This window comes from Mandrillus leucophaeus, unplaced genomic scaffold (genome assembly GCF_000951045.1).
Source record: "Mandrillus leucophaeus isolate KB7577 unplaced genomic scaffold, Mleu.le_1.0 Scaffold622, whole genome shotgun sequence".
NCBI classification, from domain to species: Eukaryota; Metazoa; Chordata; class Mammalia; order Primates; family Cercopithecidae; genus Mandrillus; species Mandrillus leucophaeus.
In genome coordinates, this window is record NW_012106720.1 from 185624 (window position 1) to 211746 (window position 26123).

Below are 26123 nucleotides of genomic sequence, written 5' to 3' on the forward strand. Positions count from 1 at the left end.
CAGCAACAATGAATGAGAAATCATCTTTGTAAGTTCCCGTTTGTGAGCTGACACATCAGCCATGGCTTGCCCACATTCGTGACTCAAACACCAAAGATGAGGCCATAGCTAACTTCTTGGGTTCTAAACTGCAAACCCAGTGTTTTCAGGAAGTGTCCCTAAACCAAAGTCCATCTCATATGAAAACACATACAGATACACCCAACTTTACCCCCACTGTTTTATTAAATCAGACAGTAAATGTATATTCTGGTATTTTTAATTTTCTTACTGGGTCCATTTTACTTAAAAAAAAAATACAAAACATTTTTAATGTATCTTAGAAAAATCAGCAAAAAATTGAGAAAGTTGAGCATATTACATTGTACAATGGTTTCATACGAATGTTTTAAAATCATAAATATTTGGTTTCCTCTCAACATAGCACATCACAAAAATACATTTCAAAAACTTTTTAAATGTATAATTCCTGTAACTGATCATATCCCTACTTATTAAGGAAAACACCTGATGACAAGCACTCAAACACTCCTGAAATTTTCTGTACAGTAATTACAAAAGTAAAACCAAGAGTTCTGTTGGCCCTTTGACAGGTGAAACCATTTTAAATATTAGGAAGAATTCACTTAGTATCAAAATATAATTCCAAATGGAATATACTTAGTTCATTTCTTTACCATCTTTGATTCACAAGTATCTATCTTAGCCAAAGCACTGTTTAAAAGGATTTTGTCTTCTAGACATAGTGCCACTGAAAACCAAGATGTAATAACACTACGCATTAAACAGAAAGCTTTTGCGCAACCACATATATAACTGCTTGGTCATGTCAAGGTCCACATGTGACCAGAAAGCATGCAGTCGTTAGGTGGATGACCAGGGGCCAGGCAGTGAGGTCTTCAAGAACCCAGGGCTAGAGCAGCTAAGCCCCAGGTCATGTTATCAGCTCCAGTTGTAGAATAAGCAAGGTTTAAGGAAGGACATTCTGCGAAAGTGCAGGGCCTCTTTCACAACTTCTAGAAGTAGAAATTCACATATTCCATCATGACCCTCCCCACCATGCAGAGACTATTTGACTCCCAAGGCCACACTGTTTCCATCCCATAGATTTCACATAGGTGACTAGGTTCTTTGCAAAATACTTTTTCCTCATTCTGGAATGACGGATACTGGAGTCTTCTGGTGTAATGTGCAATCAAACCACAGGAAAGGTTCCATTCCTTACCTAAGTCTCGTTGGTCTATACACCTGCCAGCTACTGAATAAAATGGTAATACTGATAAATGTCTGGGCAGAAATCCAACACCCAAATCAGCTGGCAAATTTCAAAGGCACATGATACAAAAATATTTTAGACAATAAACTTTATAAAGGCAACTATAAGAAATCATTAAATAAAGTTACATTTTTATTAAACAGCCCAAAATCTTAACACAAATACCTACAGAGCATTTCTTCATTGGCAAATATTTTCCAGTCGTAAAAGGTGATAATTTATGGGATTATATTCCAGTTTCCTCTCATGTAAATAAATACATATACTGAAACCTCTAATACCACTCTCTCTCGATGTATACATCTGTTTGGAATTGCTTTCTTAGTATGCACTCAGCAAGCACTGAGGTTGAACACCTGAGGTTCTCTGTCCTCATTTAATACTTATAGAGAGAAAAGGACTTTATTCTACTGAATTCTGCCCTTTTTCGCAACAACTGAATTATCCTCATATTTATTTACAATTTTAAGCTTGATTGCTGTCCATGGAGTTACTGTTGCTTCTCAATTATAACTAGTGTTAGAAGGCTTGATTTCATAAATGTTCTTTTTAATCTAAAGATAGATAGAAAACCTTCCTTAATACTCCTTTCAAATCAGATGCCTATAAACTATGATCCCAATTTCCCTGTTACACTTATTTCTATTAGATATTTTCTCTGTTGTCACTATAGAGGAAGGGAAAAGGCAGAAAAGCTGCCCACCTAACAAAGGCTAACATTATGGCTAGGCTAATATATTGACATGCTATCATCTTTATGATGTTTTGAATCTAACTAGCAGACATACAGTCAACTTCCTGTTGGCCATGTGCATCTCATCTGCTTTCTTTATGATCCAAATAATTTTTATTTCAAATTAGCTTCTTTCTACTACTCAGCATAATCCTCTCACAGCCTGGCATATACCTGGTAGCACATCATTCAATGAGAGAGGACAAAAGAAAATTAGGTTGACAATATGGGGCAAAGGGGTAGTCTCCTTTAAGGTGAAGGGAAAGGAGATGGGAATGAAACATGCCAAGTGTATGATGGTTAGGGAAAGAAATATCTTAGCAGAAGCTAGAAAACCTCTACTAACAGGATTACATTCCAAAAGGGCAACCAGGAAATGGCAGTGACTCCGTGACTTCTCTGTCAGAGCACCAATAGTCAAAGGCATTCCATGCCAAGTGTCAGGGAATGGAAAGCAAACTGGCCAATCTAGTTTAACAGCACATACTCAGAGAAGGAAACAAAGGAAACACGCTGCCAAAGGAAAGAGCTAACATCCAGTCCACAGGGTTCTGAGTACCCAATGGCAGTGAGCTGCTCCAAACTCTGCAGAGCTGACTGTGCTGTCTGCACCCTGCCTCATTTGGGGAAGAATCAGAGAGAGCTAAAAGACAAATTTCAGAAGGTGATGTTTTCAAAGAAAGAGTAAATAAACAGCTTGACAATGCTGACTTTTTATTTTTCTCTTTTCAGGTAGCCCTTGTTTGCAGGAAGATAAATAAGAAGGCTTCCTTAGGATATTGACCCACTTGGAGAGGCATGGAAGGAAGAACAGTTAAAAGCAGCAAAGCCGGTTTTTTTTTTTTTTTTTTTTGAGATGGAGTCTCACTCTGTCACCCAGGCTGCAGTACAATGGCATGATCTCAGCTCACTGCAACCTGCGCCTCCCAGGTTCAAGTGATTCTCCTGCCTCAGCCTCCCAAGTAGCTGGGATTACAGGCGCCCACCACCACGCCCAGCTAATTTTTTTTTGTATTTTTAGTAGAGACGGGGTTTCACCAGGTTGGCCAGGCTGGTCTTGAACTCCTGACCTCAGGTGATCCACCCACCTCGGCCTCCCAAAGTGCTGGGATTACAGGCGTGAGCCACCGCGCCCGGCCCCCAAAGCCATTTCTTTTGTCTTTAGCGTAAAGCTCTCCTGCCATGCAGTATCTACATAACTGATGTGACTGCCAGCAAGCTCAGTCACTCCGTGGTCTTTTTCTCTTTCCAGTTCTTCTCTCTCTCTTCAAGTTCTGCCTCAGTGAAAGCTGCAGGTCCCCAGTTAGTGATCAGGTGAGGGTTCTTTGAACCTAAGAGACAAACATGCTTTAAATACAGGAAGTATTACATTCTTCAGGGTACTCCATCATTTTTCTACAGACAAAATAGTAACTTTCCTACTTTATTTCTTCTTTGAGGAACATCCATAAATGTCATACCAGCTAAAACAATTAGAAGATGTATACCGAGGGGATTAACTGGGTGCTCTTACCTGTTAGGGGATAAGGTTTTCAAGAGAAATTTACCCTAAACAGCTTGTTTTTTTTTTTTACATTTGGGCTAAAAAAGTTTCTTTAGTACAATTCAAATACACAAGTGAAACAGAAAAATAAATTTAAAAATAAATATATGGGCTGGGCACAGTGGCTCACGCCTGTAATTCTAGCACTTTGGGAGGCTGAGGCAGGCAGATCACGGCGTCAGGAGATCGAGACCATCCTGATTAACACGATGAAACCCCGTCTCTACTAAAAATACAAAAAATTAGCCAGGCGTGGTGGCGGGCGCCTATAGTCCCAGCTACTCCGGAGGCCGAGGCAGGAGAATGGTGTGAACCCAGGAGGCAAGCTTGCAGTGAGCCGAGATCGTACCACTGCACTCCATCCAGCCTGGGTGACAGAGCAAGACTCTGTCTCAAAATAAATAAATTAATTAATTAAATTAAATTAAAATAAAAATATGATTACTTCATAGAGTCTGTTGTTACCTGGTTCTATCAGTCGAATTAATCCTTCATGATGGGCTACTTTGTCCTTCCAGCTCTTGGTCTTATCAGTTGCCATCTCCAGCTTCTTTTTAACTTCCTGAAACAAAAGTGGATTTTGGACTATGCAGACACACAGGTAGTTTAAGAACCAAATCACAACTATTGGGCCCTTACTACATATTTGTGAATTATCTCATTAAATCCTCTCATAGCCCATTCTAAGAAGTGGGAATTACTATTACCCCATTGTACAGAGTGAAAATGGGTTCAGAGAAGGTCAGTAACCTGCCTAGGGTCACACAACAGGAAATGGTAGAGCCAGAACTGGAACCCAGGCTGTCTGATTCCAAAGCCTATTCTTCTACCATCTGCACACTAATTATAATGAGTGTATGGCTCTGTGTGCCAGTTACAGTTTACTGCCTCTCCACTCCAAATCCACCCTGAACCATCCTGCTGGTGATACTAAAATAATTCTCCCTAACTAGCTGGCAGCATAAAGCTTTGTCACTAGAGGGTGCTGAAGGGACACAAGGAGGGAGGGACTTTTCTTCTAGGTTCCACTCAGTGGCTCCTGTGGCACTCAGAACACCCAAAGTGCTCACCACCGGTGAGTTTTTGTAGCACCTCCCTGTGGGAAGCTTTTGCCAGTGCCCCAAAAGGTGGCCTCCCACTGAGCTTTGCTGGCACAGCACTTCAACAAACTTTTCTGCCATCCAGGCACCCTCTCCACAGAGATCTGGATCACAGCACTGGGGTTATGGGGCAAGGAGCAAAGAATCCTCTTCCAGATCCATTCCCTCCCTGGTGTTCTGCCTCAGTCTTTGAGGCAGTGGCTGCTCCCTACGTCTGCCATTCCTGCATTCTCAAAGCCTTCTTTACAACACAGTAGGTAATTCCCTGTTACAGTTAATAATGTTTTATATTAAACTTTCCCTGTTCAAATTACTGTACAGTTTCTGTCTCTGATGGATGTATAATACATCTTATCTCCTATAAAAATGCCCTCTTTCTTCTTTCTTACAGCTAAGCAAGATTCTTACTACAGCTTCATATTGGCAGCTAAATAAATAATTCTATTATTGAGAAATGTTTTTCAAAAATTTAAATACAGAAGTTTGCAGGGCCAAGTCTCATCACCTCGTACTGCTCAAGTGCTTGTTTCCGTTCTAACTCAAGCTGCTCCAGCTGCTCCATGGCCTCCTGCAGGGCCTGTTCCTTCAGGACACGCTGATTCTCCAACTCCTGCTTCTCCGCCTCAGTTGTCTGAATGGCCTGCTGCTGCTCCAAGTGCCACTTTTCTAGTTCAGCCCTCTTGGAAGACTCTTCCTCCAATAACCTACGATGTGGAAGAAAGCTCCAGATCAAATCCTGCCCAAGTCACCACCCTGCCCAGCAGACGAGGGAAGCATTTTGGACAAGAGAATATTTGAGGTTGTCTAATCCGCCTCTCATCCCACCAGGAGGAAAGCAGGAGCCAGAGAAGCTCATATTCACAAAGCTGGTAAAGCAGCCCATGTGTCCTGCTGTAAGCTCTCTCAGTTTCACCCTTTTGTGAAATAACATTTATCCAGAGTTTAATGTGTGCCAGGAACTGGCCTAAGAGGCAAGTGTATTTTCTCAATTAATCCTCACAGTAAATTTAGGTGCTGTTACTCGTATTTTAGAGATGATGCAACTGAGACACGAAGGTTCAGTGGCCTTTTTTCTTATACTAAGATGAGCTCTCCCATCCACTACTCTAGTTCTACAAAGGAGGTATCTACTCCCTCTTCCCTGTGATAGCCCTTCAGCAACTGGAAGGCAGCTTTGTTGCCTGCTGAGAACATCCTTCCCTAAGAAGACCACCTCCAGCCTTAACTCCAGCTTCCAGACTCAATATCCTTCTTTGGAGACACTGAGGTCTCCTCAGATGTCTCTTGGAGTTTGATGTACACAACAGAACACAACACTACAGATGTGGTCTGACCAGTGCAGAGTTTATTCACTCAGGTGATGTGTATTTTCTGTGCCTTCTACATGCTTTTCTAGGCACTGAGGATGTGAGAATGAACAATACTGGATGGGTCTGTTTTTTCATTCTAGTGGTAAAAATATGGAGGGGCAATGGACATTTCCAGACACATGAAGGAGTTCAGAGGCTGCGCAGCCTAAGCACCTGGAAATTTAAATTCACAGGCCAGACCCCTGCCCTCCCACCCCTCGGCAGCTATGGTATGGTGGAGGCACAAGCTGGGCTTAGCTAAGTAGATGTTCCTTCTGGAACTTTGACTCTGAAGCAACTGGCACAAAGAAGCAGAGCCAGTAGAGAATTCATCTTGCTGGTGGCAGTAACATCCAGTGTTGAGTGACAGTAGGCGCGATGGCACTGCTGATGCCTGGTACCAACATGGGCACCAATGGCATCCTCACTGGACTCTTCCCATGGCCTGGCTTGGGCTGTAGTTGAGGCTACTCATCCCCCTGTGGTTCCTGCCTGTGTTCATGGCCTGGTCACCTGCCTTTCTGTGGAACTGGCAAATTATTTAAGAAACTTTCAACAAATTGTTTTATTGCTTTAGCTAATACAAGGTGGTTTCTGTGGTCTGCAAACAAGACTCCTGACTAAAGACTTTAGTGCCTCACTCTTTTTCTGTGTATCAGCTTCCTCATTTATCAAAAAAGGAATAGAAACTACACCTACCATCAAAGGTTTATTAATGTATTAAATGTGATAATGCACATAAGGTATTTACATGCCTACCACACAGCAAGGACTGGTAGATACCACACAGCAAGGACTGGTAGCAAGGACAGCTCACATTATAGAGGGACAATTATCTCATTTGCTCTGGATACTTCACATTCATTAAGGCTGCCTAAGAGTGTATAGAGTTTTGACAACCACATTTCAGGGATATGAAACTGTAGAACTTTTCAAATGAATTTCTATAAAGCCAAGTCTCCTGGATCCTGTGCTTGTTCTTTTGATATGTTAAATTATCTTCTTGGTCTAAAACCATCATTCTAGCCTGTCAACATCTTTTTTTTGAATGCTTATTTTTACATTCTACACATTATATATCTTCGCTGTCTGCAAATGAGATAAAGGAACAGAAAGCAACACACTCTGAGTGACTCCCAAATGCTAGGCATTACTCTAAAACACTCTGCATGCATCATCTCATTTCATCTTCACAACAACTGTATAAAGTTGGTAATTCTCTCAAGTTACACGGCTAAAAGTACCAGAGCTAGGAATCAAACCGTGGCCTCACTCCAGAGCCCAGTCTCTAACCTTCACATATATGAAAAGTATAATATCAAATGGAAGAGGGACTGTTGTTTCATGTGGCCCCATTGGGTAGAACTTGGATCCATTCATTCATTCAAAAAATATTCCTTGGGTACTTACTGTGTGCTAGGTACAAGTTGCTGGGAATACAGACATGACTAAGGTGTACTCCTGGGTGTTACAGATCCAAAGTGGGTAAGAGTTATAATAGGACAGATTATGGCTCAGCTTCAAGAACTTTCCAATGACTTGATTTTTCTTATTTTTTTCTTTTTCATTTTTTTCTTTTTTGAGACAGGCTGGAGTGCAGTGGTACAATCTCAGCTTAATGCAACCTCTACCACCTGGGTTCAAGTGATTCTCATGCCTCAGCCTCCCGAGTAGCTGGGATTTTAGGCATGCACCACCATGCCCAGCTAATTTTTGTATTTTTAGTAGACACAGGGTTTCACCATGTTGGCCAGGCTGGTCTCAAACTCCGAGCCTCAAGGGATCCACCTGTCTCAGCCTCCCAAAGTGCTGAGATTACAGCATGAGTCACGGTGTCCGGCCAGTAACTTAAGTGTTCTAAATTTTAAATGAACAGTTTTCTTGTGAATTCTCATTCAGAAGAGGCTACATCACCTTCAGGATTACACATAAAAAAAATAAACGTCATAGCACAAAGAGTGACTACAGTCAATCATAATTTAATTGTACATTTAAACTAACTAAAAGAGTATAATGGACTGTTTGTAAGACTAAGGATAAAAGCTTGAGGTGATGGATACCCCATTTACCCTGATGTGATTATTATACATTGTATGCCTGTATCAAAATATCTCATGTACCCCCACAAATACAAACACCTACTATGTACCCACAAAAATTAAAAGTTAAAAAAAAACTTCAATCATAATTTTAAAATTACAAGATCTAGATGTTTCAAGCTAAAGTTCTTGTCTTTTATTTAAACAATTGACTATAAAAAGTTTCTCTGGGTAAACTTAAGACACTGACAGAGAAAGAACTATCCATTAGAAGAATAATGAGATTCCACATATTCCACAAGTGATTAGGTGTTGCTTTAAGAAAGGAGTGAGAAGAGTTAACTGAGCAGGCTTTTACACAGTCCCTTGGCGTAAGATTATGTTCATTTCATTAGTGCTGGTTTTCCAACCCAACTCCAGAATGACTTCCCTTGTTTTTTCTATCCAGAAAGGCCTATCCTGAAGAGCAAAGAACAAACCCTCCATGCCAATCTGACAGAAAGTCCCTCTGAATCAGGCACAGCCTTCAGTGACTTCAGGAAAGAGGAACACACTTCACTTGAAAATGACCACTAGGCCAGGTGCGGTGGCTCACGCCTGTAATCCCAGCACTTTGGGAGACCGAGGCAGGCGGATAATGAGGTCAGGAGATCGAGTCCATCCTGGCCAACATGGCGAAACCCCATCTCTACTAAAAATACAAAAATTAGCCAGGTGTGGTGGTGCACACCTGTAGTCCCAGCTACTGAGGAGGCTGAGGCAGGAGAGTCGCTCGAACCCAGGAGGCAGAGGTTGCAGTGAGCCAAGATCACACAACTGCACTCCAGCCTGGTAACAGAGCAAGACTCCGTCTCAGAAAAAAAAGCGGGGGGCGGGGGTGGCAAATTTGTCCATTTCAGGTTCCAAAAACTAAGAGAAAAAAATAATTTGGAATAATAAAATAATTACATTCATAAAATGCCCTTTGCACATCAAGAAAAAGTTAAATTTGTGTGCAGTACTTTCAGCATATTAGAGCAGAGCTGTATGTAGCTGTATGTATCTGGATTCAAAAGGTTGAAAGCATTTTGCTATTGCTTAAATCAGAGTGTGCAAAATAATTAGCTGGAGTTTTTTGTCGTCGTTGTTTTGTGTTTTTTTTTGAGACAGGGTCTCATTCTGTCCCCCAGGCTGTAGTACAGTGGTGCAAACGCAGCTCACTATAGCCTCAACCTCCTGGACTCAAGTGATCCTCCTGCCTCAGCCTCCCAAGTAGCCTTTTTTTTTAAAAAAAAAAAAGATGAGGTTTCACCATGTTGCCCAGGCTGGTCATAAACTCATGGGTTCAAGTGATCCTCCTGCCTCGGCCTCCCAAAGTGCTGGGATTATAGGTGTGAGCCACCACACCTGGCCTAGCCAGAGCTTTTTAAATAACAACACTTGTGTCTGGCTCCTATCCACACATATTTTGATTCAGTAAATCTAGAGTGAGGCCCTACATGTGTATTTTTCAGAAGCTTTGTCAGGTGATTCTGATATATAACATTGGTTAAAAAACCACTGGCTTCAATTATCCAAAATTATCCCTTATTCAAAATATCACTCATCCTATAAACACTAAATAACAAAGACTAGAATTTCTAGAGTTATCCAGTTCCTTCTGTGATCTAGTCTCTGCTGTGTCATAATAAATTTCCCACAAAACTGCAGTAATACATATAGCATATTTTACCTGTGAATTCTCTGCACAAAAACAATCTATAAACTCTCAACACGGCTCAAATCATGAGGAGGCTCAAAAAATGTTGAGTGTCATGTAGAACGTCACTCTGGACGTCACACAGCACTCAAACATTCCCATAGAGTGAATCTTCTGCTAAAATCACTGCCCAGTGGCACTGGAAGGGAGTTCCAAGAACCTGGTTAACCTCACAGTGCAGTAAGTTTGTACCTGTGGGGCCTATAAATGCCAGGCAATATGCTACATGCTTAATTTTCTATTTAGAAAATAATTTTTCCTTAAAAAAATTAGATTTAAAATCTAAATTTCCAAAACACTTTATTTATTTTTGAAGTCACTTTTGGCAAAATAAACAACTAAAGATGGCTTCTTCTTTCTCTTCCTATCTGAAGACTAATGAAACATCTTTTGCTGCCACGTGTAAAATGGCAGCCATGGAAAATCTACCCCAGCTCATTTTATAACTGCTCCCCAAAACAGGGGGTCAGAGATCAAAGACTCGACCATGTGCTGCTACTGTAGTAAATACTTTTTAGTGTTGTCTCCCATCCCAGACATCTTAAAGAATGTAAATGGGGCAGCAAAGTAGAAACTGGCAGAGGATACGCTCAATTTTTCCCTTTGGGAGTCTTCATTTTATTTTATCCTCCCTGCTGCTATGAAGATCCCAAATTGAGAATTTTCATCTGAGAACATGACTATCATAAATAAAGTTCTAAGGGGAAAAAAAAAATCTAGGTTTCAAATACTTTTAAAATTAGGATTTCAAGTAGTAACTACTGAAGGAATGTTACCAATCCTGAATGGCCAAATAGAAACTGCATATTTCCTTCTTATTCCCCAAAACCTGACAGCAACTTTGGCCTGAATAGGCCCCTGCCTGCATACCAACGGCCCTCTCTGGTCTGGAACATACTGAAGATGCCAAGCTCTCATCAGAGCTAATTCTGGGTTTGTGGATTTTCTCGGATATGACTAAGGGTATCCCATCAAACATACCTACCAGACTGCTCCAAAATAGGCCCTTATTTAGCCCCAGAAGCAAGGGTTTCCCAGAGCCCTAGAATGAAAAGAAACACCCCAGCCAGTCGAGTCTCCATGGTCTCCCTAATCTGGACAGCACCTCGAGCTCAGTCACAGCCAGAGCAGAGACACTTCTCCCTCTCCACCAGAGTGTTAGTCATTCCAAGAAACTGTATTAGCCCAGGCAAAGTACACAAAGGCAGTCTGCAAACCAATCTAGCACCTGGCCTGAAGCTTCCGCACCGTCTCTTCATCTTGCCGGGCCTGTCTCTCATCTTCGAGAGCCTCCTGCAGCTTTAGGTACATGTCTTCCAGCTCCCGTACTCGCTGTAAATACTGTTCCAGTTCAGAGGACTTTTGGGCAACCTGTTCTTCCATCTGCTGTCTGATCTGTTGGTATAGAAGGGTCTTGTTTAAGTGCAGGTTGACTTCTTTTTCAGGGAAAGCCTCCCCTCCACCTGAGGGGTTGCCTACAGCTGCAGCCTCAGCCCATCAGGGTGGCAGGACCCTGTCCTTCAATCCTTGAAGGACTGAAGATGGAGGAGATGAGGGCACCACACCCAATCGCAATAATGAAGGAGTCTGGGAAGAGCAAATAATAACCCAAATTATGTTCTGCCCTGCTGTATTCTCCATCCCTTCCACTCCACATTTTAAGACTCAAGTCAAGAAAAAAATGTTTCCCTGTATAATTTCTCTCTAAATTCCTTTGTGTCTTAAAGTCACAATCTTTTTACCAATAGAGTCTTCTCTAAAAGGAACGAATCTTTTCCCAGTCAGAACAGTAGAGTGTTACACTAAAGAAGGAAAGATCAGCCAGCATGGGATTCCTCTGGCACTTCTCTGGCTGCCTCCACTCCCTGGGGCACCTCCAGCCCTAGGGGAACTCAAGCATTTCAGTTAGTCTGTGTAAGTTAATGGTTTTTCCCTTCTGGATTACAGAGTTTTGAATCCCTGCCTTAAAAATTACAAGAATATCCTAAATATAACAAACACATTAGCCTACTTCTCTGCAGTTGATAAAATATTTTCACTTGCATTAGCTCACTCTGTCCTCATAAGAGTCATGAGAGAGCATGTGATCATCCTGTACTTAAAGAAGAGAAAGCCAGTGCTCAATAAGAAGGACCAGAGAGGAAACAAGACCAGACCTTCTGGCTGTTTCTCTACGTCACATCTGCCTTCCTCTTTTCTCTCAAACCACAAACACATCTCTTTCAACTCTAAATAACAAAGAGTGACTAGAGGAAATGTCGCATGCATCTATTTAGGTACTGGACTCAGCACTCTCCGACAGAGTATCACTCAATGTAAGAAGACCTGTGTTCTAGCTAAACAGGTAACTACCTAAGACAACCTGGATCTTGCGTCTCTTGAAGATGGAAGCCTCTAGGATGAACCAGAGCTGCCAAGAGCAACAAATCAGAATCTAGATGTTCTCACAATTTCAGGATCTCACCCCTGCCATCCTTGCTTATTACAGAGGAGAAATGCCATGGAACCTATGCTTACTTTTTCCATAACTATTTATTTTCCAAATCAGAACTATTTTGAGAATGAAAAGGAATGTTATTAATAATTATACCAGAATGGCAGGGACTTTCCCAGGCAAACTAGGAAATATAGTCACCCTAACCAAGCATTTATCACATCATTCCACAAATTTCTTTCTTTTATTTTTATTTTTGGAGATAGGGCCTTGCTCTGTCACTCAGGCTGGAGTGCAGAGTGCAGTGACACAATCACAGCTCACAGTAGCCTCGAACTCCTGGGCTCAAGCAATCCTCCCACCTCAGCCTCCTGAGTAGCTGGAACTACAGGCATTTACCAACAGGCCTGGCTAATTCTTTTTTTTTTTTTTTTTTTGGTAGATATTGCCCAGGCTGGTCTTGAACTCCTGGGCTCAAGCAATCCTCATGCCTTGGTCTTCCAAAGTGCTGGGATTACAGGAGTGGGCCACCGTGCCTGGCTCCATAAATTTCTACTTAGGAGTCTTGAAAACAAGGTTTATGTCTTTTGCCATTACATCTTTGGCACAGTGCCTGGCACATAGAAGGTGCTCAATAAACAGATAATGAATGAATGAACAAACATGCAACTTCCCCTACAGCCCATTCCAGGTCAGTAGCAAAGCCAAGCTGACGACATGCCTCACTGTAGCCTCCAGCCCTTCCCCGTTCCCACGGACCCAGGCTGAGCTACTGCAGCTGCTTTCTCCAGCCACGTGACACTCACAAGCTTCTCTCTTTCCAGCTCTGTGCTGAACCTGGCCTGAAGTTCCACTTGAGTCTGAAGGCGTTTCTTTTCCTCTTCTGCTGCACGAGATGCTGCTTCCTCCAGTTTCTAGCCAATCAAAAACCCATCCACAGAAAAGCAGATGTTAGAGTAGAAGTACATTAGAGAGAGAGAGACAGTCACACTGAAGTACCGGAAAAGCCAAACATTCTTAACATTCAATAAAGATAATAGAATAAAAACTTTCAGCTCCATTAGAATTCCAGTCTAACAATCTGCTGAGTCAACATATAAAATAAATTAGGTAAATGAAAGACTATTGATAAGCCTGAACAACATTTTGCAAAGAAAGTTTTAGTATAGTCATTGAATTAAACTCACTTGCAATTGCACTCATGAGATTTTTATTCATTTATTTATTTTTTGAGACTGGGTCTTGCTCTGTCGCCAGGCTGGAGTGCAGTGGCACGATCTCAGCTCACTGCAACCTCCGCCTCCCGGGTTCAAGTGATTCTCCTGCCTCAGCCTCCCGAGTAGCAGGGACTACAGGTGCACACCACCACCACGTCCAGCTAATTTTTGTATTTTTAGTAGAGACGAGGTTTCATCATGTTGGCCAGGGTGGTCTCGATCTCTTGACCTCATGATCTGCCCGCCTCAGCCTCCCAAAGTGCTGGGATTACAGGTGTGAGCCACCATGCCCAGCCACATTCATGAGATTCTAGAGCTGTTTCTTGAGCTCTTTCTGTACAGTTTTGTCATCTTATACATTATTCCTTATAACTTTTACCAGAACCAATTTCTAGAAGGGTGGCACGAGGAACTCCACAGACCCTTTCCCCAGTAAAACAACCATAACTGGTGAAAATCATTGTTAAAAAAAAAAACCTTTAAAAGTCTCTAGAAATTATGCTAAGGACATTCTAAAATAGAGAACATTTATCTAAGAAAATCTAACTCTCAGTAAGAACAGTGAGGGTCTGTGGCATATGATGCACTCCCTCCCCTCCCCCACAGTGTCAGTGAGAAGGAAGCTCTTCTCCTGGCAGATGGAACCCCAAACAAGGGTTCCCCTCCCCTCAGCTCAGGTCTAGGGCTATGATATCTTCCTGAGAGGCACAGGCTGGCTGCCAGAATTTCTCTTTGTCCCCAGCTGCATGTTGCAGAAACTTTATTCCAGGCAAGAGTGGCTGAGAATTAAGAGGAGGCCAGTGGCTCCATGAGAACAACACGCTAACCCACAGACCAGTTAAGAGTGTTGTTGGTTGGTTGGTTGGTTGACTGATATGAGGTCTTGCTATGTTGCCCAGGCTAGTCTCAAATTCCTGGCCTCAAGTGATCCTCCCACTCTGTCCTCCCAAAGCAATTAACAGGTGTGAGCCACTGCTCTTGCCAGACTAGCCAAATGTCTGACAGAGAGAACCAGAGAAAGAGACAGCCAAGAAGAGTTCTCATGTAGCAGGAACAAGTCTCAAAGACTGACCTTAAAGACTACATGTAGGCCTGAATTTAAATGATCTCAGACTGTGAGGCACTTCAGGTTTCAGGGCATTGTGGAGAACAACAGAACAAAATTAGTGAACTCTAACAGCTGTTGGTGTGGTACCAACAGAGGTGGAAAGCTTAAATGAGAGATCAGAGAAAGACACCCAAAGAGTGCCCTGCAAAAATCAGGGTCTTCACAGGGTGACTGTGCTCCTGTCCAAGCCTGCGCCTCTGAGGAGCAATAGTCAGAAGCTTCACACTGTGAGGAAAACAAACTTCACTGAAATAGTTCAGCCAAGTCACTAAACAAATAAAGGAACAAACCACAACAGGCCCTTGGGGAGAAGGGTAGAATCAGAATCCAGAGTTGCTACCACACATTATCTAAAATGTCTAGTTTTCTACAATAAATTATGAGACATGTAAAGAAAGAGGAAAGTATGGCCCACATGCAGGGGAAAAAGCAGGCAATGGAAACTGCCTATGAAGAGGCCCAGATGGTGGATTTAGCACATGAAGACTTCAAAGCAGTTATAAAATATTGTATGCTCAAATAACTAGAGGAAACCATACTTACAGAAGTAATGGAAGGAATGATAATATCCCATCAAATAGAGAATAATAGAGAGATACAAATCACAGAAAGAACCAAATGGAAATTCTGGAAGTAAAAAGTCCCATAACTGAAACGAAAAATTCACTAGAGGGACTCAACAGTATATTTGCGCTACAAGAAAAATCTACTAAAGATAGATCTATGTAAGTTATGCAAGTGGAAAACAGAAAGAAAAAAAAAGAAGAAGAAAAATGAACACAGCCTTAGAGAAATGTGGGACACCATTATGTTTACCAACATTTGCATAATGGAAGTATCAGAAGAGGGAGAAAAAAGCAGAAAAAATATTTGTGGCTGAAAACTTATCCAGCTTAAGGCAAAACATTGATCTACATATTCAAGTTCAATACACTCTAAAGAGGATAAACACAAAGAGATCTACACCCACATACACCACAGTAAAACTGCTGAAAGACAAAGACCAAAAAATAATCTTAAAAGCAGAAAAAGAAAAATGATTTACCACACACAAGCGCACTCCTGCAAGCTTGACAGCTGACTTCTCATCAGAAAGTTCTGACTAGTTCTGACCAAAATGTTATAAATAGAAGTATAGTGTGACATTTCTGGGCTGGAGCACTGCACTGCCAAACCCTAGAACACTTTTTGTTCCAGCACAGTGAATAGCAACACTCAAGATGGTGGCTGGTCCATCATCCTGGATTTCATAATTACACACTTTGACCCAGCATTCCCACTTCTGAGAATTCATTCCCCAGAGATATCAGAACATATGTAAACACATATACAATGACACAGGTACAAGATAATTCCCTACAGCATTACCTATTAAAAGATTAAAACAACCCAGATGTTCACTAACAGGGAATGATTAAGTAATGACACTGTTGTATAACAGAATACTCTACAGCCATAAAAAAAAAATGAGGAAACTCTCTTTATACTGATATGGAAAGATCTAAAAAATAAAGTGAAATAAACTAGAGGCAGAACAGTAATACTGGTATATACTTTTGTGTGTTTAAAAAATGGGAAAACAAGAATGTATATTCATATTTCCTAACCTTGGGCAAGGGGTGGAAATTCATAAGAGGGGGAGGGGGAGGAAATCTTTCACAGCTGCCTTTTTATATTTGTGTATTTTGAACATACCCAAATGATTTTTTAAAAGAAACAAAAGTAGAAATAAAAATTTAAGTAAACCCTTTAAATCTATTAATTTATAAAAACTACCATGATTTCTTATTCCTTCTTCTAATTAAAATGAGGCCTGTCAAATTTTAAGAAACCCACAGATACGTAACCTAATTCCAGATGATTAAAAGGTTCAGCTGGGCATGGTGCCTCATTCCTGTAATCCCAGCACTTTGGGAGGCTGAGGTGGGTGGATCACTTGAACCCAGGAGTTTAACACTAGCTTGGGCAACATGGCAAAACCCCATCTCTATTAAAAATACAAAAAATTATCCTGTAGTCCCAGCTACTTGGGATGTTGAGGCAAGAAGATCTCTTGCGCAGGGGAGTAAGCAACCATTGCACCACTGCACTCCAGCCTGAACAACAGAGTGAGACCCTGTCCCAAAATAAATACATTTAATTAAATATTCATCTAAGCTGTGTTTTTCTAAGAATGCCTCCATGAAAAAATTGGAGAACTGTGTTAGTTGACAAGAAAATCAAAGATTATTAAGCTATCTATAAGAATTTTTCAGCACTTATCCAAGAATCCTAAATCAGTCATTTAAATAATTCTATAAACCTAGGTAGTGGGAAAGCTGTCTACACAGGTCTACAGCTTGCTAACACCAGGCATGCCTTCTTCACATTATACAGAGCAGAACACTACATGCTCCTGGATGGCAGAGTTTAAAAGTTAAAAAGGGCATCGATGTATGAATCTCAAATGTACAACGCTAAGTCAAAGAATCCAGTCTTAAAATGTACATTCTGTATGATTCCATTTATATGACAATTTGCAAAAGGCAAAAATACAGGAACAGAGAATTGATCAGTGGTTTCCAGGGGTTAGGGATGAGGAAAAGATTTGAATAAAGAATATAAAATGCTCCAAAATCCGAAACTTTTTGAGCTCTCACATGATGCTCAAAGGAAATGCTCACTGAAGCATTTCAAATTTCAGACTTTTGGATTTGGGAGGCTGAGGCAAGAGGATCTCAACTGGTAAATACGGTATATAAAGTAAACATTCCAAAATCCAAAAACATCCCAAATCTGAAACACTTCGAGTCATAAGCATTTCGGATAAGGGATACCCAACCTGTACTGGCAATAATCTATCTTAACCTGGGTAGTATTTTCATGGGTATTCACTGTATGATTGTTTGTATATACATATTTCATATTCTCCTCTGCAGGTACAAGGTACTTTATAATTTTAAAATTCTTAAAAAAGACACCAAGTTCTAGCTCCCCGCCATTCCCTCATAACATCCACTTTTGATGTGTGCACAGTGGAAGGAAGCAGCAGCAATCACATACTGCAGGTGCTCAGTGTAACCTTTAAAGGGAATTTTTGCAGAAAATGTATTGCAGCAGAAAGAGGCAAGATGCAAGAGTGTTTCGGGGGCGGGAGGCAGTCAGAAACGAGGAGCTGCTTTTACAAAGTTAAGTGTGTGATAGTAATAACTGTTTCTAAGATTATATATATGCCCATGCAACTCCTAAGATTATAAAAGCATTCTTTAAAATCTTCATGAGTCTACCCTACTCAGAGGAAGTTCAGCACACAATGTGGCATTTCTATGGGTTACCAAGGAAGAACCCCACTAGGAATGTGGAGTCATAGATTATGAGCGCCCCCATACCAGGGCAAAGTTTTTGCACAGATTTGCACGAAAGCGTCCTTGAGCTTGTGGTTAGCAGGTGCTCACTGATTCAAGGCAGACAGACTCAGCCCAAAAGTGTCTCAAATAAAGATCATACCCATATACTGGGAACTCACTACCACCCCTGGGATCATGACATAACCGAGGAACTGTTCCCAGTGAACATCAACTATCTCATACAGCATATGGTACTTGACCTCCTAGCCTTGAGATGGAAGGAAAAGCTGACCCAGACTGTATCTTAACTCCAAATAGTACGTAAAACTAACAGTTAAGCGTCTTCCAAGGTACTCATGAGTGAAGATGGGAGCTAAGGAGAAAACTAAAAAGCAACACACCTTGCCCAGGTCACTAAAAACAGCCTTGACATCCTCAAGGGAATGAAATTTCCCATCTTCTTCTGACAAAATTCAACTGTGCTCATTATTATTAAAATTCCTTCCTAGCCAACGAAATGTTTTTGCTGCCGAGATCAACATGGTTTCAGGGCTAGGAAAACCAGTGTGTCTCAGTTGATGGTCTGGAAACACTTCTGAGAACAGTTCACCACAAGTATCTCCCTAAAACTGCACTACATTCGTCTTGGTAGAACCAACGCCCCTAAGCAAGGCACGATGGCTTCTGCAGGGGAATGAAAGGCCCTCTCCCAGCCCAGCGCCCATTCCCACCTTCCGCACAGCCTCCAGCTCCTGCTGCTTGCTTTCGTTGGCAACCTGGAGCTCCTTCATTTGTCGCTCCAGTTCCTCTTGTTCAGCCAGCTGCTTCTTCCGGAGTTCTTTCCGACGCTGGCGGGCTTCTTTGTGTGGTGGAGGGCTGCCCAGCTTCAACAGATGAATAGTAGAATGAATGGCTGTAAAAGGTGTAGGAGAAAAAAAAAATGGGGAAATAATAGTTATTCTTTGTAAGCCTACTATGCAAATGGCACAGTGGGAAGAAAACGAGACAGGGAGCCAGAGGCCCAGTGTAGATTCTGATTTTGCCACTCCGTAGTGGGGTGACCCTGAGCAGCCACATAACCTCTTGGTTTTTTTCAGAGTTCCCCTCAAGAAATAACCTCTTGCAGCATCAGTTTCCTCATCTCTAAAGTGAGAGATGATCTATAAAGTCCTTTCTAGCTCCAAAATTCCATAACTGTATCTGTGCTCAGAAGCACTCAATCTCGGAATATTGCACACATTTTTAAGAACTAATGACAATACTTTCAACTCCTTTCTCTATACTTCTCAAAAAGCCAAACAAGATTAAGACATAGTAAGGACAGAGATTCAAGTTTCTGATACCTAATTTGCAACCTACTGTGTTTAGTTGGCCTATCATCTATGCCTTATGCAACCCCTTCCTGAGATAACAGGTAACAGCAGCTGTCATTTATTTTAAAAATAAAATAAATATATCCTTTACATGCATTATCTAACTTTTATACAACATCTGATTTTTCTTTTGATAGTTTAAATTACTTAAATGTAATTTCTTGAATAGCTAATACTTTCACATAGTTCAAATTCAAAGACACACAGGAAAGTCTCCCTTCTACTCCTGTACCTCAAGTACTGGATTCCCCTCCCCACTAGTAACTAAAGGTAACAGTTTCTTATGCATCTTTCCTGAGATAGTATAAGCCTATACAAATAAATATGTATATATGTCTTCCACCTTCTTTTCACACAATGATGGCACAACACACTCTTCTGACCCTCAGTTTTTTTCATTTAATCTATCTCACAGTTCCCGGTATCGATACATAAAGTACTGTACATAAAGTACTGCATTGTACACACCATTGTGCAGCTAAACCATAACTTATTCAACTATTTCCCTATTAACAGCTAGCTAGATTGTTTGCAATCTATGTCATTTTGAAAAATGTGTCAGTATATTTGTCATTATCTATTTTCTAACCCTCACCACCACCCTGGGAAGAAGGTACTATTATTATCCCCACTCCACAGAAGAGAAAAGCAGTTACAGAATTTATAACTCAACCCAAGAGACCCAGGAAAGAGCATTCAAACCAGGTGCATTTGCCTCAAACTCTTAAACCACATTAAAAATTCTCCAATATAACATAATTTTATCTATGTCTAAGAATATAATATTCAGAATCTCCTTTCAGGATTTTTTTTTAAAAAGCCCTCTTATATTGTATTTTATTCTTTACTAATTTTGGAATAATGGAACACTTTAAAGTTATTCATTCACTACGGAGCCATAAAAAAGAACAAAATCATGTCTTTTGCAGCAACATGAATGCAGCTAGAGGCCACTATCCTAAGCAAATTAACACAGAACAAAAAACCAATTAATGAATGTTCTCCCTAATAAGTGGGAGCTAAAAACTGGGTACTCACGGACATAAAAGTGGCAACAACAGACACTAGGGACTACTGGGATGGGAGGTAGAGAGGGGGGAAGAGGTTGGAAAACTCTGTTGGGTACAATGCTCACTTCCCAGGTGATAGATTCAATCATACCCCAAACTTTGGCATTACACAATACACCCATGTAACAAACCTGCACATGTACCCCTAAATCTAAAATAGAAGTTGAAATTATTTTTTTAAAAGGTTATTAATGCAAAAGTTTGTGTTCTTGAGTTACCTAAAATTAGTAATTTCTCATGGAAGTAATGGATCTTGAAAATCACTTGAAGTATTAAAAAACTATTGCATAATTCCTCTTTTCTTTTACATATTACCTCAAGCTCAAGATGGCCACTTTAAAATTCTTCACAGTCCTTAAAGGGGAAAATTCTATACTCTTCAAATAGTAAGTAAAACCTAAAATCTCTAAGATATGGAATCAACCCACCTGGTCCACCAACAGTTGTAGTGTGTGCATATACACATATACCTTGGAATACTACTCAGTCATAAAAAAAAAAGAATGAAATAACGTCTTTTGCAGCAATATGGATAGAACTAGAGGCTATTATCTTGAAGTATTTCTTGAAATAACCCATAAACAGAACATAAAATACCACATGTGCTTTTTTTTTTTTTTTTTAAGTAGAGACAGGATTTCACCGTGTTAGCCAGGATGGTCTCAATCTCCCGACCTTATGATCCACCCGCCTCGGTCTCCCAAAGAACTGGGATTACAGGCATGAGCCACCGTGCCGGGCCTACACGTTCTTATTTATAAGTGGGAACTAAAATATGTGTACACGTGGACGTAAGAGCATGGAATACTAGACATTGGAGACTCAGAAATGTGGGAAGGCAGGAGGCTGGCAAGGGATGAGAAATTACCTAAAAGCTACTATTCAAGTGATGGTTACACTAAAAGCCCAGATTTCATCACTACACAATATATTACTGTAGCAAAACTTTACTTGCAACCTCAAAATCTATTTAAAAAGTAAATCTCCCATTTATAATTTACCCCAGGTTCATTATGCAAACAAAACTAATGAAAACTTTGAGAGCTCATCTTAATTTGTTTTTCTCTCAGCTACTGTATCACATGCAGAAATAACTACAGACAATGAGGAAATAATGCCTTAGTATCCTTCATGAGATTCAAAACTAGAAAGTCAGAGGTCTCAGCTGGGCGTAGTGGCTCACGCCTGTAACCCCAGCACTTTGGGAGGCCAAGGCAGCTGGATCACAAGGTCAGGAGATTGAGACCAATGTGACCAACATGGTGAAACCCCATCTCTACTAAAAACACAAGAACATTAGCTGGGCATGCTGGCTACAGTCCCAGCTACTCTGGAGGCTGAGGCAGGATAATTGTTTGAACCCGCAGGTGGAGGTTGCAGTGAGCCAAGTTCACGCCACTGCACTATAGCCTGGGCGACAGAGCGAGACTCCATCTCAAAAAAAAAAGAAAGAAAGAAAGAAATTCAGAGCTCTCAAGTTATATAATGGCAAATAATAAAAATCACCTTACCTTGAATCCACTCCTGTTTCTTCTTCTTATCTGAAGCACTGATTTCAAAAGTCTTATCAAAACATTTTACGAGAAAAAGGCATTTCTTTCCATCTTTGTCAGGCAAGGACTAAAACAGAAAGCAAAGTTAGTTCTTCAAAATTTTAAGTAAAAATCAGCTGAAACTTAATGTCAATGAAAAATACCTATAAATGCATATTATTTACTAATGCTGTTCCCTAAGCACATTACTTATGGTAAAAATGATCCCATTGGTATACTACATCTAGATTGGGAAAACTATAAACACCTGATAGAATGCCATGCACTGCGATTTCCTGGGCATAGCAGCTCTTACCCTGAGCACCTCCCTTGCAGGAATCCTGGAAGGTACATCTGTGATGATGTTACAAGAGGTATTAACCCCTGTGGGATATGAAGCACCTAAGCTAGGGTGATTCCTACATCTGCATAATGTGGCTTTCTTTCCTTGCACTTGGAATGTTGTGGCTGGCAACCTGTGGTTTCTGTCCTATATGTTTATGAGTAAACTGGCCTTTGGTAGCCTTGTAGTTCTCTATGCCTAGTTAAATCTAAGCAGACTCCTTCATGGGCTTTACACATCTCAAGACATTATTATTCACTAAAATACATTATAGTTTATGCATGAGATTTCAGGTATTTAAATGTTCTTCAACACATACAGACACGGGGACAGTTCATATAAAAATTAAAAACTCAAAAATTTATGTTCTTGAGAACTTCACTTCTTTCAAGAATTAGTACCTATGAACAAAGTGTCCTGAAAGTCACCCAAAGTATTCAAAGACAATGCTTACATCTTCTTTTATTTCTTGCACTCAAAATGTCCCAGATTTTCTGGCATATTTGTGATTCCAAATATTGTCTTACTGAACATTGTTTTTACTTTATTATCTCTTTTATGACTCCATTTTATTCAATAAATGATTCCTTAAATGTTCCAATAAATGATTTAATCCTTATATTTTGTTCACAAGTATAAGGTTGAAAATAAATTCATATTAGAAAAAAATTTTGTCAGCTGTCTTTAATGTTTGGTTCAGAAACCACGGCAACTGTATGCCTATGTTATTTTGGAAATGTAAATTTGGGGATTATTTTAAGGTTCTAGAGTCTAGGTGGAAGAAGGTGAGAAGCTACTTCAGCATCAGGGGGCAGCATGGGGTAATAATGCAAAGAAGTAACACTAGACTCACCTCTACACAGCAATTTTCATCTAAGAGAATGTCTCCTTTCTTATCTTTCAGATCCTCACTCACATAGTAAGAAATTAAGTTGGGCTTTAGTACAAACCATCGTTCAGTCCAGTTTTTCCGTCTGTGGCCCTTTTTCATCATGTAACCCTGTGAAAGATAAAATGTGATATAAATTCTTGTCCTTTTACTTGTAAGAGCTGACATCTCTTCCTTGATATACTTGCCTACTCCATTATTTGATATATGATCCTGAAAACATGAACACCAATTGTTCTTGGACCCTCTGAGAATCTATGAAGGCGAGGGGCATTACACCCAGTCATGCAAGCATAACCAGACAAAAATTTGCATATAATTTCAGACACTTCAGAGACAACTCCTCCCAAAAATGATATGCAGATAACAGAACCCCCTTGATATTAAGTAGCATTTGACATTTTTTAAAAAATCATTATCTTTTAGAGATACCTATTGAAATGTTTATAAACAAAATAAAATACCTGAGATTTGCTTCAAAATAATACAGGAGAGGTTAAAGTAGGTGGGGTAGGATTAGCCATATGTTGGTGGTTACTGGAGTTGGCTGATGGGTATGTGGGAGTTCATCATACTGGTCTATTCCACTTAAAAAGAAAGAATGAACCCCTAACAATGATTCTCTGTAAATTAAATCCTCAATTAGGCCTGATGCAGTGGCTCATGCCTGTAATCCCAGCACTTTGGGTGGCCAAGGCAGGAGGATCGCTTGAGGCCAAGAGTTCAAGATCACCGTGGGCAACATAGTGAGACCTCATCTCTACAAAAATTTTTTTTTTTAGAAGGAGTAACACTCTGTTGCCCAGGCTGGAATGCAGTGGGTGCGATCTCGGCTCACTGCAATCTCTCTGCCTCCCAGGTTCAAGTGATTCTCCTGCCTCAGCCTCCCGAGTAGCTGGCAAGCCACGATGCCTGGCCAATTTTTGTATTTTTAATAAAGACGGGGTTTCAACATGTTGGCCAGGATGGTCTCTAGCTCCTGACCTCATGTTCTGCCCGTCTCAGCCTCCCAAAGTGCTGGGATTACACGCGTGAGCCACTGCGCCCGCCAAAATTTTTAAATAAAATAAGTAAAACCTCAATCAATGAAAATGCTAAAGCTTGGCCACATATATCTTCTCAACAAATACTCAAGGACTTCCACCTCTGGTACCAACCTACCTTTCTGCCTGACCTCTCAGTATTCTGAAGGCGGAACTGTGCCCCAGACCAGCAGGAAAATACTGCACCAGGAGTTCAAATACTGGCTTCTAAATGTGGCTTCTAAGCTAACACTCACTAGCTCTGTATTTCCTTCCCACAGATTGGCCTCAAAGGTGTGTGACTCAAATGTTTACTTAAGCAAAATTATACATTATTATAGGCCAAAGCCCTTCAGGCTTGTTTAAGAATAGTTGCTATTTTTAGTATTAAATCTACAGGTGTGATAGCGCATGACAGAATATACGTATCATTAAATATATATGATATCGATTGAAGTTTCAGTTGGTTATTATACTAAGTTCTAATCATATTACATATTCAGTTTCCTAATCTTTGGACATTTAAGCAAAAGCTATCTCATACTGCAATTCTACTACAGTCACATCCTGCCATCCTAAGAGGCTGAGAATTCCACTTCAGATGGAGACCACGTCTCATACCTCTTTGTAGCACCAAAAACCTATACAAATTCAGCCTCAACGTTTATGATGTGCTCCGTTAGGAAAAAAAAAAGAACAAAGACAACACTATTACCTATGGAAGAAAGAAAGGATCAAAGTAAGGGAATCCCAAATCAGTTATTATTCAATATAATAATGTAAGAAGTTTCAAAGAGTCACCAAAAAAATATAAATTGTATTTAACAAGCATCAAGCTTCATCTGCTATGCTGGGTGCTAAGAAAAAGATGACAGTCTAAGTAAGACAAAAGCAACTTTGTTACATAAAGGTATTTTTTTCTCCACAAACAGAGGCATTTTTCTGATTTTATAAAAATAATATAAAATCATATAGAAAGTCCAATAATACAGAAAGGAATAAAGAAGAAAAAAATTCACCAAAATCCCACCATCTAGAGGTGATCACTGTAAACATTTTGACAAGCATCTTCCTGACAGCTCTACACACACACATTAACATTATCTGAAGGGGATTAAAAGGTATCTCCTGTTCAGCAATGTGGTTTTTTTTCCACTCAGCATTATGCCATGGAGATCTTTCTGGATAAATGGTTATGAATGCACACATGACAGAAAGATACTTTAAAAACACTTTGGAAATGGGCTGGGTGCGGTGGCTCACACCTGTAATGCCAGCACTTTGGGAGGCCAAGGCTAGTGGATCACAAGGTCAAAAGATCGACACCATCCTGGCCAACATGGTGAAATCCCATCTCTACCAAAAATACAAAAATTAGTTGGGCATGGTGGCACACGCCTATAGTCCCAGCTACTCAGAGGCTGAGGCAGGAGAATTGTTTGAACTTAGGAGGCGGAGGTTGCAGTGAGCCAAGATCATGCCACTGCACTCCAGCCTGGTGACAGAGTGAAATTCCGTCTCAAAAAAAAAAGTTAATATATAATAATATATGTATTCTTAACTGTACTTAAAATTCTTAACTGTACTTTAAAATTGCACCAATAATTTTTTTAAATGAAAAGCCTAATACAAGACTGGAAAAATAAGAAATTTTATTCCTATTCAAAATCAGGCCAGGCCCAGTGGCTCACACCTGTAATCCCAGCACTTTGGGAGGCCGAGGTGGGTGGATTACTTGAGGTCAGGCATTCAAGACCAGCCTGGCCAACACGGTAAAACCCCATCTCTACTAAATATACAAAAATTAGCTGGGCATGGGAGTGCATGCCTTCAAGGCACGAGAATCCCTTGAACCCAGGAGATGGAAGTTGCAGTGAGCCAAGATCATGTCACTGCACTCCAGACTGGGCGACAGAGCAAGACTGCCTCAAAAAAAAACAAAAAAACAAAAAAACAAAAAACAAAAAACAAAAAAAAAACGCAATCAGTGTAAGAAAATAAGTGACTTATACTCATCTTTGTGATAAAAAT

The 26123-nt window shown here is 40.5% G+C and overlaps 1 protein-coding gene across 2 annotated transcripts in view; it reads right to left on the bottom strand.

The window, feature by feature from the left end:
* Positions 1–238: 238 nt before the first annotated feature.
* The window catches only part of SWAP70 (SWAP switching B-cell complex 70kDa subunit), an 83566-nt gene continuing 57681 nt past the window's right edge, over positions 239–26123 (bottom strand). Inside the window, exons 4-11 of one of the 2 annotated variants that reach the window (XM_012000214.1) lie at positions 23035–23181; positions 21818–21926; positions 18595–18776; positions 13019–13126; positions 11007–11173; positions 5158–5356; positions 4018–4114; positions 239–3340 (exon numbers count right to left, since the gene is read on the bottom strand). In XM_012000214.1, coding sequence (XP_011855604.1) covers positions 3234–3340; positions 4018–4114; positions 5158–5356; positions 11007–11173; positions 13019–13126; positions 18595–18776; positions 21818–21926; positions 23035–23181 — 1116 coding nt within the window. In that variant the 3' untranslated portion in view covers positions 239–3233. The remainder of the gene's footprint in view (positions 3341–4017; positions 4115–5157; positions 5357–11006; positions 11174–13018; positions 13127–18594; positions 18777–21817; positions 21927–23034; positions 23182–26123) is intronic. The other variant, XM_012000213.1, reaches the window with a different exon arrangement.